The sequence below is a fragment of the Salmo salar genome, chromosome 21 (assembly GCF_965601325.2).
Source record: "Salmo salar chromosome 21, fSalSal1, whole genome shotgun sequence".
Classification (NCBI taxonomy): domain Eukaryota; kingdom Metazoa; phylum Chordata; class Actinopteri; order Salmoniformes; family Salmonidae; genus Salmo; species Salmo salar.
Window position 1 is genome coordinate 53,655,782 of NC_138311.1, and position 18,034 is coordinate 53,673,815.

The 18,034-nt window shown below is 40.5% G+C and overlaps 1 protein-coding gene across 1 annotated transcript in view; it reads left to right on the plus strand.

The window, feature by feature from the left end:
• Nucleotides 1-7,573: 7,573 nt before the first annotated feature.
• Nucleotides 7,574-18,034, plus strand: part of LOC106582504 (uncharacterized) — a 147,027-nt gene continuing 136,566 nt past the window's right edge. Inside the window, exon 1 of the mRNA XM_045704890.2 lies at nt 7,574-8,660. Coding sequence (XP_045560846.1) covers nt 8,550-8,660 — 111 coding nt within the window. The 5' untranslated portion in view covers nt 7,574-8,549. The remainder of the gene's footprint in view (nt 8,661-18,034) is intronic.

Below are 18,034 nucleotides of genomic sequence, written 5' to 3' on the forward strand. Positions count from 1 at the left end.
ACTAAATGGAGCGGATCTCACTCCTATCCATACCATATGGAGCGGATCACACTCCTATACATACTATATGGAGAGGATCTCACTCCTATCCATTTCTATATGGAGCGGATCACACTCATATCCATACTAAATGGAGCGGATCTCAGTCCTATCCATACTATATGTAGCGGATCTCACTCCTATCCATACTATATGGAGCGGATCTCACTCCTATCCATACTATATGGAGCGGATCACACTCCTATCCATACTATATGGAGCTAAATGGAGCGGATCTCAGTCCTATCCATACTATATGTAGCGGATCTCACTCCTATCCATACTATATGGAGCGGATCTCACTCCTATCCATACTATATGGAGCGGATCACACTCCTATCCATACGATATGGAGCGGATCTCACTCCTATCCATACAATTGGTAATAAGTAATGTTGGTCAAAATGTATTTGGATAGGCTGGATGTTGCATCTGTAGATTGTCACTCAAACTATCAAAACAAACTATGATAACAAACTATCTGTTGATAAGCTACTGATTGCTGAGGTTACAGTTAGGGTTAGGTTCAGAATAAGAGTTAAGGTAAGGGTTAAGTTAAGTTAGGGTAATTGTTAAGTTAGGGTTAAGGTTAGGGTTAAGTTAAAGTTAGGGTAAGGGTTAAGGTTAGGGCTAGTGTAAGGGTTAAGTTAGGGTAATGGTTAAGGTTAGGGCTAGAGTGAGGGTAAGGGTTAGTTTAGGGTTAGGGTTAAGGTTAGGGCTAGGTTAGGGTAAGGGTTAAGTTAGGGTAAGGGTTAGGGATAAGGTTAGGGCTAGGGTTAGGGTAAGGGTTAAGTTTGGGTAAAGGTTGGGTTAAAGTTCGGGCTAGAGTTAGGGTAAAGGTTAAGTTAGGATTAGGGATAGGGTAAGGGTTAAGGTTTGGGCTAGTGTAAGGGTTAAGTTAGGGTAGGGGTTAAGGTTAGGGCTAGAGTGAGGGTAAGGCTTAGTTTAGGGTTAGGGTTAAGGTTAGGGCTAGGTTAGGGTAAGGGTTAAATTAGGGATAGGGTAAGGGTTAAAATAGGGTTAGAGTTGGGTTAAGGGTTAAATTAGGGTAAGGGTTAGGGTTATGGTTAGGGCTAGGGTTAGGGTAAGGGTTAACCTGTTAGGGCTAGGGGGCAGTATTGACACGGCTGGATAAAAAACATACCCGATTTAATCTGGTTACCACTCCTACCCAGTAACTAGAATATGCATATACTTATTACATATGGATAGAAAACACCCTAAATTTTCTAAAACTGTTTGAATGGTGTCTGTGAGTATAACAGAACTCAAATGGCAGGTCAAAACCTGAGAGATTCCTTTACAGGAAGTGGCCTGTCTGACCATTTCTTGAACTTCTTTTCCATCTCTATCATTTACTAAGGATCTCTGCTCTAACGTGACACTTCCCACGTCGTCCATAGGCGCTCAGAGCCCGGGAAAAAACAGAATGTCGTCATTCCAGCCCCAGGCTGAAACACATTATCGCCTTTCTCAAGTGGCCGATCAAGGGACACTGGGCTTAGGCGCGTGACCCGACCGCCCCCTCCTTTGGGATTTTTTCCTCTGTTTGCCGAAAAGGAGATTCCCTGTCGGAATATTATCGCTTTTCTACGAGAAAAATGTCGTAAAAATTGATTTTAAACAGCGGTTGACATGCTTCGAAGTACGGTAATGGAATATTTAGAATTTTATTGTCACGAATTGCGCCATGCGCGCGACACTTCTTTACTATTTCGGATAGTGTCTAGAACGCACGAACAAAACGCCGCTATTCGGATATAACGATGGATTATTTTGGACCAAACCAACATTTGTTATTGAAGTAGCAGTCCTGGGTGTGCATTCTGACGAAGACAACAAAAGGTAATCAAACTTTTATAATAGTAAATATGATTATGGTGAGTGCTAAACTTGCCGGGTGTCTAAATAGCGAGCCCGTGATGCCTGGGCTATGTACTTAGAATATTGCAAAATGTGCTTTCACCAAAAAGCTATTTTAAAATCGGACATATCGAGTGCATAGAGGAGGTCTGTATCTATAATTCTTAAAATAATTGTTATGCTTTTTGTGAACGTTTATCGTGAGTAATTTAGTAAAATGTTAGCGAATTCCCCGGAAGTTTGCGGGGGGTATGTTAGTTCTGAACGTCACATGCTAATGTAAAAAGCTGTTTTTTGATATAAATATGAACTTGATTGAACAAAACATGCATGTATTGTATAACATAATGTCCTAGGGTTGTCATCTGATGAAGATCATCAAAGGTGAGTGCTGCATTTAGTTGTCTTCTGGGTTTTGGTGACATTATATGCTGGCTTGAAAAATGGGTGTCTGATTATTTCTGGCTTGGTACTCTGCTGACATAATCTAATGTTTTGCTTTAGTTGTAAAGCCTTTTTGAAATCGGACAGTGTGGTTAGATTAACGAGAGTCTTGTCTTTAAATAGCTGTAAAATAGTCATATGTTTGAGAAATTGAAGTAATAGGATTTTTAACGTTTTGAAAATCGAGCCACAGGCTGCCAGTGGCTGTTACGTAGGTCCCACCTAGCCCATAGAGGTTAAGTTTGGGTAAAGGTTAGGGTTAAGGTTTGGGCTAGAGTTAGGGTAAAGGTTAAATTAGGGATAGGGTAAGGGTTAAAATAGGGTTAGAGTTGGGCTAAGGTTTAAATTAGGGTAAGGGTTAGGGTTAGGGTTATGGTTAGGGCTAGGGTTAGGGTAAGGGTTAAGTTTGGGTAAAGGTTAGGGTTAAGGTTTGGGCTAGAGTTAGGGTAAAGGTTAAATTAGGGATAGGGTAAGGGTTAAAATAGGGTTAGAGTTGGGTTAAGGTTTAAATTAGGGTAAGGGTTAGGGTTATGGTTAGGGCTAGGGTTAGGGTAAGGGTTAAGTTTGGGTAAAGGTTAGGGTTAAGGTTTGGGCTAGAGTTAGGGTAAAGGTTAAATTAGGGATAGGGTAAGGGTTAAAATAGGGTTAGAGTTGGGTTAAGGGTTAAATTAGGGTAAGGGTTAGGGTTATGGTTAGGGCTAGAGTTAGGGTAAAGGTTAAATTAGGGCTATAGTTAGGGTAAAGGTTAAGTTAGAGCTATAGTTAGGGTAAGGGTTACATTAGGGTGAGAGTTAGGATTAGTAGATGTTAGTCTGTAGACCATTTACAGACGGAGTATCCAAATAAAGCGTTACCGTAATATTTAGTAAAGCATCCAACCTTGCGTAAAATAATGACATTCTGCACTGCCTGTCAGTGTGAGATTATTTAAAAATAGCTCAATGGATTTATGCATCTTTCATTCAGATTTTCCTCTTTCAAAACATTTTAATCATCCCAGTCTGTGATTGGAACATGCTGTTGTACTGTGATCTACAGCACAGGAGGCTGCTGAGAGGACAGCTCATAATTATGGCCCGAAACAGAGTGAATGGAATGTCACCAAACACCTGGAAACCATGTGTTTGATGTATTTCGTACCATTCCACTGACTCCTCTCCAGTCATTACCACTAGAAAGTCCTCCCCAATTAAAGTGCCACCAACCGCCTGTGGTCTATACTTCCTCCTGAGACATGGGAGTGACTGTCTGATCTTTCTCTAAACAGACACTGTGGGATGCAATATTCTGATCTTTCTCTAAACAGACACTGTGTGATGCAATATTCTGATCTTTCTCTAAACAGACACTGTGTGATGCAATATTCTGATCTTTCTCTAAACAGACACTGTGTGATGCAATATTCTGATCTTTCTCTAAACAGACACTGTGTGATGCAATATTCTGATCTTTCTCTAAACAGACACTGTGTGATGCAATATTCTGATCTTTCTCTAAAAAGACATTGTGTGATGCAATATTCTGACCTTCTCTAAACAGACACTGTGCGATGCAATATTCTGATCTTTCTCTAAACAGACACTGTGCGATGCAATATTCTGATCTTTTTTTTATCAGACACTGTGTGATGTAATAATTTCATTTGTAGAGTGGGGAACAAAAATGTATCAGAGAATTACTATTGGAAAAATGACAGTGCCGTGGGCTCACACTGAGATATAGCTAAAAACACCATTAACATAATATAGTATCTCATACAGATGAACATACTAGAGTATCTCCTACAGATTAACATACTAGAGTATCTCCTACAGATTAACATAATAGAGTATCTCATACAGATTAACATAATATAGCATCTTCTACAGATTCATGTACTAGAGGATCTCCTACATATTAACATAATATAGTATCTACTACAGATTAACATAATAGAGTATCTCATACAGATTAACACAAAATAGTATCTCCGACTGATTAACATACTAGAGTATCTCCTACAGATTAACAAACTAGAGTATCTACTGCAGATTAACAATATAGAGCATCTCAAACAGATTAACATAATAGAGTATATCCTACTGATAAACATACTAGAGTATCTCCAAGAGATTAACATATATAGTATTGCCTACAGATTAACATTATATAGTGTCTCATACAGATTAACATACTAGAGTGTCTACTACCAATTAACATAATATTGTATCTCCTACAGATTAACATTTTAGAGTATTTCCTACAGATTAACATAATATAGAATCTCCTACAGATAAACATAATAGAGTTTCTCTTACAGATTAACGTAATACAGATTAACGTACTAGAGTATCTCCAGCAGATTAATATAATATAGTATCGCAGACAGATTAATATACTAGATAATCTCCTACAGATGAACATACTAGATTATCTTCTACACTAGAGTATATGCTACATATTAAGAATAATATTGTATCTCAAACAGATTAATGTACTATAGATTCTCCTATAGATTAACATACTATAGAATAAAATACAGATTAGCATACTAGAAATTATCCTACAGATTAACATACTATAGAATCTCCTACAGATCATCTCTATAGATTAACATACTATAGAATCTCCTACAGATGACCATACTAGAGCATCTCTACAGATTAACATAATAGAGTATCTCATATAGATTAAAATAATATATTGTCTAAAACAGATTAACATAACAGAGTATATCCTACAGATTAACATAATATAGTATCTCCTACAGATTAACATAATATAGTATATCCTACAGATTAATTCAATAGAGACTCTCATACAGATTAACATAGAGTATCTCCTACAGATTAACATACTAGAGTATCTCCTACAGATTAACATACTAGAGTATCTCCTACAGATTAAAATAATATAGTATATTTTACAGATTAGACACTAGAGTATCTCCTACAGATTAATTCAATAGAGACTCTCATACAGATTAACATAATAGAGTATCTCATATAGATGAACATAATAGAATATATCCAACAGATGAACATAATATAGTATCTCCTACAGATTAACATATTAATGCATCTCTGACAGATTAACATAATAGAGTATCACATACAGATTAGCATACTAGAGTATCTCCTACAGATTAAACATACTAGAGTATCTCCTACAGATTAGACACTAGAGTATCTCCTACAGATTAACATAATATAGTATCTCCTACAGATTAACATAACAGAGTATCTCATACAGATTAACATAATATAGTATCTCCTACAGATTAACATACTAGAGTATCTCCTACAGATTAACATAACAGAGTATCTCATACAGATTAACATAATATAGTATCTCCTACAGATTAACATAACAGAGTATCTCATACAGATTAACATAATATAGTATCTCCTACAGATTAGACACTAGAGTATCTCCTACAGATTAATTTAATAGAGACTCTCATACAGATTAACATAATATTGTATCTCCAACAGATTAACATAATATAGTATCTCCTACAGATTAGACACTAGAGGTTCTCCAACAGAATAATGTAATAGAGACTCTCATAGAGATTAACACACTAGAGTATCTCCTACATATTAAACACTAGAGTATCTCCTACAGATTAACATACTAGAGTATCTCCTACGGATTAAACACTTGAGTATCTCCTACAGATTCACATACTAAAGTATCTCCTACAGATTAAACACTAGAGTATCTCCTACAGATTCAAATACTAAAGTATCTCCTACAGATTAACATAATAGAGTATATCCTACAGATTAACATAATATAGTATCTCATACAGATTAACATACTAGAGTATCTCCTACAGATTAAACACTAGAGTATCTCCTACAGATTAACATACTAGAGTATCTCCTGCAGATTAACATAATAGAGTATATGCTACAGATTAACATAATAGAGTATATGCTACATATGAACATACTAGAGTATCTCCTACAGATTAACATACAAGAGTATCTCCTACAGATTAACATACAAGAGTATCTCCTACAGATTAACATACTAGAGTATCTCCTACAGATTAACATACTTGTCACAAGCGTCGTTAAGGACAGACCAAGGCGCAGTGGGTATAGTGCTCATTCTTACTTGTTTATTTAAAGAGAACACTTAAACAATGAAAAAACAAACGACCGCAAACAGTTCCGCAAAGTTCACAGACTATAACGGAAAATAACCACCCACAAAACCCAAAGGAAAACAGGCTGCCTAAGTATGGCTTCCAATCAGAGACAACGAAAGACACCTGCCTCTTATTGGAAACCACACTCGGCCAAACATGGAAAACGAAACATAGAAAATGTAAACTAGAACCAAAATCCCCTCGAGCAAAAACCCCAAAACACACAAAACAAACACCCCTCGCCACGCCCTGACCATACTACAATGACAAAAGACCCCTTTACTGGTCAGGATGTGACAATACTAGAGTATCACCTACAGATTAAAAACTAGAGTATCTCCTGCAGATTAACGTAATAGAGTATCTCATACAGATTATCATTATATATTATCTCATACATATTAACAAAATATTGTATCTCCTACAGATTAACAAAATATTGTATCTCTTACAGATTAACATACCAGAGTATCTCCTGCAGATGAACAAAATAGAGTATATCCTACAGATTACCATTATATAGTATATGCTACAGATTAACAAAATATTGAATCTCCTACAGATTAACATACCAGAGTATCTCCTGCAGATTAACATAATAGAGTATCTCATACAGGTTAATATAATCAAAGATGGACGACAGTGTAGGTAACAAATATCCTCAGAAGCATTTGTGCATTCCTGAGCTAGCAGCATCAGTCCTCCCTTCTGCCTGCTTCTTCACATCTACTGCTACAGCTTCTTACAGCCAAATTAGAGAGAGAGAGCGAGAGAGAAAGAGGGAGAGGGAGGGGGAGAAGGAGAGGGAGTGAGAGATGGGGAGGGATGGAAGGAGGGAGAGAGTGAGGAGGGGAGAGTGGGTGTCTGTGTGTGTGTGTGTATGTGTGTGTGTGTGTGTGTGTGTGTGTGTGTGTGTGTGTGTGTGTGTGTGTGTGTGTGTGTGTGTGTGTGTGTGTGTGTGTGTGTGTGTGTGTGTGTGTGTGTGTGTGTGTGTGTGTGTGCGCGTGTGTGTGCATGAGGAAAGCAGTGTGATGCACGGCAAGAGAGAGGGAGAGATACTGCTGAATCCTGGTTGGCTGTGGAGCAGTGGCTGACTCAGTGGATCTAGAGATAGACAGAGAGAGAGTGAGAGAGAGTGAGAGAGAGAGAGAAAGAGAGAGAGAGACAGACAGACACACAGGGAGAGAAACAGAGAGCCCTTTCCTCGACCAGTGGCTCTCTTTCATTGGCTCGGTGCACTGGACCGGCAAACAGGAAACACTACAACACCATGCCTGTTTCTGTCGCTACATCAAGTCTCTACCACTACCGCTGCTACTACCTCGCAGCATCTTCACTAGAACCAGCCAGCCCTCAGACAGAGGATCAGAGAGAGAGAGCGGGAAGCCCCCTGAAGACAGGCTCAGCGGAGTAAAGAAACAGAGACTGTGGCTGAGGCTGGACCAGGGCTACGGAGCTACAGACTGAAGCCAAGCAGCTGCTGTGTTTCTGTTCCTGCTTCCTGCTGCTGGAGCTCCATGCGAGAGGAGAAAAGTAGAGCGGCGGAAAGAGAGAACTGCTGTTGAGAGTCTGGAAGAGCTGGAAGACGGAAACAAAGCCCACATAGCAACACAGCTCTGAAGTGGCTCCGAGAGACATACTGACTGACTCTCAAGTGGCTCAAGAGAGACAGACTGACTGACTGCTGCTCCAGTGATGCTCAAGTCCACGTTGTGATGCTCCAAGACTCTTCTCTTCACTTCTTATCAGCACACCTGACAGAAGGTCTGACCCTAGGGTTGTGACCAGAGCAGTGGCTCATACTGACAACACACAGCAGGACTTAAAAGGACTTCCGATATAGGTCATCTCGACCTGAACCTGTAGAATTCTCTTGACGTCTGACTGTCAGCGCATGGAACACTGAACATGGAACACTGAACAGCCCCCGTTAAAAGGACTTTGGTACAGGTTCTGTAGCTCTACGGTCAGACTCTTGTAGATGTAAGACTTCATTGTTTTACTTCTCTTGATTCTGACTGTTTGTCTGTGCGCTCAGTGGAAGACCCCCTCAAGCTCGTGCCTCATGGCTTGCTACTATATCGTCATCAGTTCTACTCACCTCAGCAACGGCCACTTCAGGAACATCAAGGGAGTTTTCCGCGGCCCCCTCAGCAAAAATGGCAACAAGAACTTGGTAAGTACTCTACATCTTAACTTTGTCTCATGTGTTACTTTCTGCTTGTATCTGAGTGAATATCTGATACTTCCTCCTTGTATCTGAGTGAATATCTGATAACTTCTCCTTGTGTCTGAGTGAATATCTGGTAACTTCTCCTTGTGTCTGAGTGAATATCTGATAACTTCTCCTTGTGTCTGAGTGAATATCTGATACCTTCTCCTTGTGTCTGAGTGAATATCTGATAACTTCTCCTTGTGTCTGAGTGAATATCTGATAACTTCTCCTTGTGTCTGAGTGAATATCTGATAACTTCTCCTTGTGTCTGAGTGAATATCTGATAACTTCTCCTTGTGTCTGAGTGAATATCTGATACCTTCTCCTTGTGTCTGAGTGAATATCTGGTAACTTCTCCTTGTGTCTGAGTGAATATCTGATAACTTCTCCTTGTGTCTGAGTGAATATCTGATACCTTCTCCTTGTGTCTGAGTGAATATCTGATAACTTCTCCTTGTGTCTGAGTGAATATCTGATACCTTCTCCTTGTGTCTGAGTGAATATCTGATACCTTCTCCTTGTGTCTGAGTGAGTATCTGGTGCTTGGGTTCTCTGCTACGCCAGGCTGGAGGGAGGCATTTCAGAACTTGTAACTGTAGTATTTCATATGTATTATGATCCTGGGTTCCAAATATGATTAAAACTATGACATCACAATAACAACCTACATCATAAATAACGCAACACATCATTATTATGTTATTCCTCTCTTATTACAGAGGACCAATATAATATCCACAATACCACAATGTGTGTGTGTGTAGAATGTGTGTGTTAGAGCCTGTGTGAGTATACGTGTGTGTGTGTGTGTGTGTGTGTGTGTGTGTGTGTGTGTGTGTGTGTGTGTGTGTGTGTGTGTGTGTGTGTGTGTGTGTGTGTGTGTGTGTGTGTGTGTGTGTGTGTGTGTGTGTGTGTGTGTGTGTGTGTTTGTTTGTGTGTCTTCAAAAGTCAAGATGGAACATTGGAACTAAATGAACTATTTTGTTTGTGACACTGATCATTCTATTCTGTCCGTAAGAACATTGGAACTAAATTAGCTCTTAAAGCTTTTAAATTGACTTAGTTGGACATGGAAGCAAACAGTAAGACTTTCTATCTTACTCTTTTTCGGGGGCCTTTGCCTCTTTCTTAAATAAAAAAATATATATATTTCTGTAAACACACTACACTAGTGTGGGGTTGCATCAGTTTAGACTCTTTGTTATTTTCCACATAAAAAAAAGTTATTTTCTGACTGTTGACAGAACAGAACATAATGGGTAATGTGTCGCAGATGGACATGTTCTGACCAGTGGCCGTGTCTAAATTCCTACCAGATGGATGGCAAGGATGCTGCTAATCTCTCTTACACGCAGTCATAGTCCTTAATCATTTTTACTGTAGCTAGTGGTTTAGTCTGATGCCAAATGAATCGTTCTATTTGTCCAACCAGATCCGGGCCTTCTAGAACACACTATTAATCCTTCTGTTAGTCCAATCAGAGACTAGCATTCTAGATCACACTATTAATCCTTCTGTTAGTCCAATCAGAGACTAGCATTCTAGATCACACTATTAATCCTTCTGTTTGTCCAATCAGGGACTAGCATTCTAGAACACACTATTAATCCTTCTGTTTGTCCAATCAGAGACTAGCATTCTAGAACACACTATTAATCCTTCTGTTTGTCCAATCAGAGACTAGCATTCTAGAACACACTATTAATCCTTCTGTTAGTCCAATCAGAGACTAGCATTCTAGATCACACTATTAATCCTTCTGTTAGTCCAATCAGAGACTAGCATTCTAGAACACACTATTCATCTTTCTGTTTGTCCATTCAGAGACTAGCATTCTAGAACACACTATTAATCCTTCTATTTGTCCAATCAGAGACTAGCATTCTAGAACACACTATTAATCCTTCTGTTTGTCCAATCAGAGACTAGCATTCTAGAACACACTATTAATCCTTCTGTTTGTCCAATCAGAGACTAGCATTCTAGAACAAACATATCAAATTCCACAATCAGAACTCGGAATCTGGGGCAACACAGTGGGGAAATTAGGGAAGAGGAGAACTATGTCTAGAGATTCGCTTGGATAGATTTCCTGGCTATTAATTATGTAAACAAAAGTGTGATCTCGCCATTGTTTGTCATATTTAGGAAGATCATCGCCCACACTAGATATTATCAGTGACGTTGCCCTGATTACTCACTACACACAGTAATCTAATTAAAATGCAAGAGTTCCTGAAAGGAAGAAATGCCTCCACTTTTTAAAGCTTTGAATATGAATATGAATATGCTACTGATGAAATTGCTTATGTTCTCCCTCAAAACATTAGTCTACCGAGCAGAACAGAGCTTTCCTGACAGCCGGCTCTCCCTCTTTAAAGAATCGGAAATGATTTGAGATAAAATATTGAAGCACTCTATTCCCACTTATGTAGTAGTAGCATGCAGCCTTCCACTTCCTCCTGCCTCCCGTTTCCTCCTGCCTCCCATTTCCTCCTGCCTCCCGCTTCTTCCTACCTCCCGCTTCCTCCTGCCTCCTGCTTCCTCCTGCCTTCCGCCTCCTTCTGCCTCTCTCCTTATTTCCCTCCCTCCTCCTTCCTTTCTCCTCCTCCCTCCTTCCCACCTCCTCCTGCCTCTCTCCTTATTTCCCTCCCTCCCTCCTCCTACCTCTCTCCTCCTCCTGCCTCTCTCCTCGTTCCTTTCTCCTCCTCCCTCCTCCCTCCTTCCCACCTCCTCCTTCCACTCTCCTCCTCCATCTCTCCTCCTCCCTCTCGCCTCTTCCCTATCGCCTCCTACACCATCTCTCCACCATCTCTCCTCCTCCCTCTCGCCTCCTTCCACTTGCCTCCCGCATCCTGTTTAAAAGAATAACATAGCCGGCGCGTCAGGTGGCACGGCACTGAGAAGGGAGCAGGCAGCAGCAGCAACATATTGTTTAAAGACAATAGGAAAGAATAGAGTTACTCCTCCGCTCCTCACTGTGGCCAGGACTGGCTGCTGTGGGCCATTACCCAGGCTCCAAACCCCCTCCACCCCTCACCGCTATCGCTTCACTCCATCGTTCACCGGGAGACCTGATGTCATTTAATCTAGAATTACTGAGGCCGGGAGCAGAGGAGGGGAGTGATGGGGGATGTCCCTTCCTGGCACCACACAGACAGATACTGTAAATATACCTCCCTGCTCTACTCTCTCTCTCTCTCTCTCTCTCTCTCACTCTCTCTCACTCTCTCTCACTCTCTCTCTTTCTCGGGTCTCTCTCTCTCTCTCCCTCTCTCTCTCTGCTGTAAATCTGCTGCTGTGGCTCCAGAGTGTACACAATAACACAACCCGACACACTGCATGGGAATGTAACTCTTTGTAAGAGCTCTGCTTATCCCTCCGTTGGTGCAGTGCCATCTGGCTACAAACAGCATAGCACAGCGAGAGCAGCGCAGAGCTGAGATTTCCGTCCAAAGAAAATGTGCGGCCATACAACAATTTGTTACAGCAGATTTAGTGGTTCCAGCTACGGCATTAAGCGAGGAGGAGGAGAGGAGGAGAGAGAGGAGAGGAGGAGAGGGGAGAAAAGAAGGATAGGAGGGGAGGCTTCCTTCACATTAAGCTTGGCAGAGACCTACAGCAGAAAGAGAGAGAGAGAGAGAGAGCGAGAGAGGGGGGGGGGAGGGAGGGAGAGGGAGGGAGAGATAGGAAGATAGAGAGATGGAGAGATGGAGAGAGAGAGAGATGAACCTGAGAAAGAGAGAGAGTGAAGTGAGAGAGAGAAAGAGAGAGAGAGAGAGAGAGAGAGAGAGAGAGAGAGAGGGAGAGAGGGAGAGAGAGAGAGAGAGAGAGAGAGAGAGAGAGAGAGAGAGAGAGAGAGATGAACCTGAGAAAGAGAGAGAGTGAAGTGAGAGAGAGAAAGAGAGAGAGAGAGAGAGAGAGAGAGAGAGAGGAGAGAGAGATGAACCCGAGAAGGAGAGAGAGTGAAGTGGGAGAGAGTGAGAGGGAGAGAGAGAAAGAGCGAGAGGGAGGGAGCAGAGCAGGGAGGTATAATTAGAGGCTGTCTGTGTGACTAGAGAAAGAGGAGAGAGATAGAGAGACAGAGAGAGAGACAGCGGAGAGAGAGAGAGAAAGACACGGAGAGAGAGAGAATGAGAGACAGAGAGAGAGACAGCGGAGAGAGAGAGAGAGAGAGAGAGAGACAGGGAGAGAGAGAGAATATAGAGAAAGAAGACAAAGAGAAAGAAAAGAGGGATAAATAACTAGAGAGAGAGAGAGAGAGAGAGGGAGAGAGCGAGAATATAGAGAAAGAAGACAAAGAGAAAGAAAAGAGGGATAAATAACTAGAGAGAGAGAGAGAGAGAGAGAGAGAGAGAGAGAGAGAGAGAGAGAGGAAGGCAGAGGTGGAAGGGGGAAAGGAGAGAGAGGGGAGGCTCATCCAGTGGTCATTATACTCCGGTAGACATGATGCTGCTGCTTGGTGGTAATGGAGAGCCTCTCAGAGAGAGAGAGAGACAGAGAACTGGAATTACAGGTACTTACTATGTGAGCAGCCGCTAGATTGCTGCTATGCCCGCCCACTCAGTATATCAACACGCATCACAGCGCACAGTACGGCTCGACAGAATAATCATCACCACATTAGAAACAAACAACAAATGAGAGGATTCAGTGAAAGCTCATGTGGCCAAGGTTCAATTCTTCAAGGTTCAATTCTTTCCGCTGGTGTTTTCAAATCTGTCCATAAATGAGTGGTGTCATTGTGGATTGTTGAATTAACTTACATCTGGAGGCATTTGAAGTGTAGTGCAGGATTTATGCTTTGGTTTTTTTTTATAAGTGAGTGCTCATCATCGTAGCCTTTGGAGTTTAGCTTCACTGAAACCTGGAGGCATTTGAAGCCACGTAGGACTGATGTAAACGTACAGTATGGGTGCTGTCTGAAGTGATGGAAGAAGTACACAAAATGACTCAAGTAAAAAGTGAAAGTTACCCTGTTAAATAAAACTTGAGTAAAAGTCTAAAAGTATTTGGTTTTAAATATACTTATGTCTCAAAAGTACAAGTATAAGTTATTTAATATTCCTTGTATTAAGCAAATCAGACGGCACAATTATATTTGTACATTTTTTATTTACTGATAGCCAGGGGCACACTCCAACACTCAGACGTTATTTAGAAATTAAGCATTAGTGTTTAGTGAGTCCGCCAGATCAGAGGCAGTAGGGATGACCGGGGATGTTCTCTGTTTAGTGAGTCCGCCAGATCAGAGGCAGTAGGGATGACCGGGGATGTTCTCTGTTTAGTGAGTCCTCCAGATCAGAGGCAGTAGGGATGACCAGGGATGTTCTCTGTTTAGTGAGTCCTCCAGATCAGAGGCAGTAGGGATGACCAGGGATGTTCTCTGTTTAGTGAGTCCTCCAGATCAGAGGCAGTAGGGATGACCAGGGATGTTCTCTGTTTAGTGAGTCCTCCAGATCAGAGGCAGTAGGGATGACCAGGGATGTTCTCTGTTTAGTGAGTCCTCCAGATCAGAGGCAATAGGGATGACCAGGGATGTTCTCTGTTTAGTGAGTCCTCCAGATCAGAGGCAATAGGGATGACCAGGGATGTTCTCTTGATAAGTGTGTGAATCTCCTGCTAAGCATTCAAAATGTAAGAAGTACTTTTGGGTGTCAGGGAAAATATATGGAGTAAAAACTATATCATTTTGTTTAGTAATGTAGTGAAGTAAAAGTTGTCAAAAATATAAATAGTAAAGTACAGATATCTCCCAAAATAACTTAAGTTGTACTTTAATGTATTTTTTTTATTTATGTACTGTACACCACTGGTTATCTTAATGTGATACGATGACATTTAAATGAAGTTCATCATTGAGGGCTTTTAGAGACTTCAATCTGGGTGCTTTAGAAACTTTGTAGTGCTAGACTGATGGTATGGATGTTAGATTGAGTTGCTGTTAACTCTGGCTGGCTGTGAAGTAGAGAGAAAAAGAGAAACCTCATCCCTAGAGAGACCTCATCCATAGAGAGACCTCATCCCTAGAGAGATGTCATCCCTAGAGAGATGTAAGGCGCACAAGACTTCAGTCCAAACAGTAGGACTACAGCTTCTATCATATGGCTTAACAGCTGGTGGTTTAACACAAGAGAGAGTGTAAACAGTTAGGCTTCTATCATATGGCTTAACAACTGGTGGTTTAACACAAGAGAGAGTGTAAAGACTGAGGCTCTTCTCATCTCTTTCTAAGTTCCAACTTTAGCACTAATTGCATTATATCGATGTCATTCCAAAGAGTAGGACTAGTATCAAATCCCTTACAGCTAGTGGTTTTATAAAAGAGAGAAGCGATGCTGTAGTCGTCCCACTTTAATTTCCTCTACACTCATCACTCTGATCTTCTGCAACATTTATTTGATTGGAGCACGATATACTGGCCTGTGCCGCAGAGAATATAAACACATTTTGCTTTAAATAATTACAGTGACATCAGAATGTATTCACAACCCTTGACTTTTTCCACCTTCTGTTGTTGTTACAGCTTGAATTTAAAATGGATTAGATTGAGATTTTGTGTCACTGGCCTAAACAAAAGAAACATCATATCAAATCGGAATAATGTTTTTAGACATTTTTACAAATTAAGAAAAAATGAAAAGCTTAAGTTGTCTTGAGTCAACCCCTTTTGTTATGGCAAGCCTAAATAAGTTCATTACTAAATATCTGCTTAACAAGTGACATAACAAGTTGCATGGACTCATTCTGTGCTCAGTAATAGTTTTTAACGTTATTTTCTGTACTCTCTGTACCCCACACATATAACTATCTGCAAGGTCCCTCAGTCGAGCAGTGAGTTTTAAACACAGATTCAACCACAATGACCAGGGAGATTTTTGAATGTCTCTCAAAGAAGGGCACCGATTGGTAAATGGATAAAAATAAATAAAAGCAGACATTGAATATTACTTTGAGGACGGTGAAGTTATTAATGACTCTTTGGATGGTGTATCAATACACCCAGTCACTTCAAAGATACAGGCATCCTTCCTAACTCAGTTGCCTGAGAGGAAGGAAATCACTCATATTTAAAAAAAATGTTTACCTTTATTTAACTTGGCAAGTCAGTTAAGAACAAATTATTTTTTTCAATGAAGGCCTAGGAACAGTGGGTTAACTGCTTTGTTCAGGAGCAGAACGACAGATTTTTACCTTGTCAACTCAGGGATTCAATCTTGAAACCTTTCGGTTACTAGTCCAATGCTCTAACCACTAGGCTACCTTGCCGCCCCTGGCTCAACAACCATGAGGCCAATGGTGACATTAAAACTGTTACAGAGTTTAATGGGTGTGATAGGAGAGATCTGATGATGGATCAACACCTTTGTAGTTACTCCACTATACTAACTTAAATGACAGATTGAAAAGAAGGAAGCCTGTATAGAATAAAACATATTCCAAAACATGCATCCTGTTTGCAATAGGGCACTAAAATAATACTGCCAAAAATGTGGTAAAGAAATGCACTTTTTGTCCAGAATACAAAGTGTTATGTTTGGGGGCAAATCCAACACAACACATCACTGAGTACCACTCTTCATATTGTCAAGCATGGTGGTGGCTGCATCATGTTATAGGTATGCTTGTCATTGGCAAAGACTTGGGAGTTTTTTAGGATAAAAAAAATCCGGCATAGAGCTAAGCACAGGCAAAATCCCACAGGAAAACTTGGTTCAGTATGCTTTCCACCAGACACTGGGAGACAAATTCACTTTTCAGCAAGACAATAACCGAAAACACAAATCTACACCGGAGTTGTTTACCAAGATGACATTGAATGTTCCTGAGTGGCCTAGTTACCGTTTTGACGTATATCAGCTGGTCTATGGCAAGACTTGAAAATGGCTATCTAGCAATGATCAACAACCAACTTTACAGAGCCGGAAAAATTAAAAAAAAAATAATGTCAAATATTGCACTATCCAGGTGTGCAAAGCTCTTAGAGACTTACCCGGAAAAAACTCCCAGCTGTAATCACAGCTAAAGGTGCTTCTAACATGTATTGACTCAGGGGGTTGAATACTTAAATCAATGAGATATTTCTGAATTTCATTTTCCATTTCCTTTTCTAAAAACATGTTTTCACTTTGTCATTATGGGGTATTGCGTGCAGATGGGTGAGAAAAACTATATTTAAAACATTTTAAATTCCGTCTGTAAAATGTGGATTAAGTCAAGTGGTATGAATACTTTCTGAAGGTGCTGTATTAACGGCATAGGCGAAGATGGCTTATAAGTGACCTACCCCCCCAATATTCCAGATGACTATTTTGTCCCCCCCAATATTTTCACAGGAGCTCAGCGATTTTATTTATTTTATAATTATTGTATTTGTTTCCCTCTGTTCTGCATATTGTGCTGTCAGAAAAAAAGGGAAAATAATCAAGTTACGGTTTTATCGCTCTGTGGTGGTGTGTTGCATTCTGTGCTGTCTGTATTGTATTTGTGTTTGTAATTTTTATGGATCCCCATTAGCTGCTGCCAAGACTCTTCCTGGGGTCCAGCAAAATTAACACATTCATAACAGATTTCACAACACACTAAGTGTGTGCCCTCAGGCCCCTACTCCACTGTGTGTATAGTCCATATGCTATTATGTGTGTGTGTGTGTGTGTGTGTGTGTGTGTGTGTGTGTGTGTGTGTGTGTGTGTCTGTCTGTGCCAATGTTTGTGTTGCTTCACAGCCCCCACTGTTCCATAAGGTGTATTTTTATCTGTTTTTTAAATCTGATTCTACTGCTGCATCAGTTACCTGATGTAGAATAGAGTTCCATGTAGTCATGGCTCTATGTAATACTGTGCACCTCCCATAGTCTGTTCTGGACTTGGGGACTGTGAAGAGACCTCTTGTGTCATGTCTTGTGGGGTATGCATAGGTGTCTGAGCTGTGTACTAATCGTTTAAGCAGACAGCTCAATGCTTTCAACATGTCAATACCTCTCATAAATAAAAGTAGTGATGAAGACAATCTCTCCTCCACTTTGAGCCTTTAGAGTTAACATTAATATTGTTAACCTCTATGGGCTAGGTGGGACGCTAGCGTCCCCCCCGTGGTGCATTCCATCAACAGCAGGTGCATTTCAAGAGCGGCAAATTTGAAACCAAATAAATGTCAAAATTCAAATTTTTCAAACATACAACTATCTTACACCCTTTGAAAGATAAACATCTCCTTAATCTAACCACGTTGTCCGATTTCAAAAAGGTTTTACGGCGAAAGCAAAAAGTTAGATTATGTTAGGAGAGTACATTGACAATAGCTGTGTGTAATGTTTTGTCAATTCAAAGACAGGG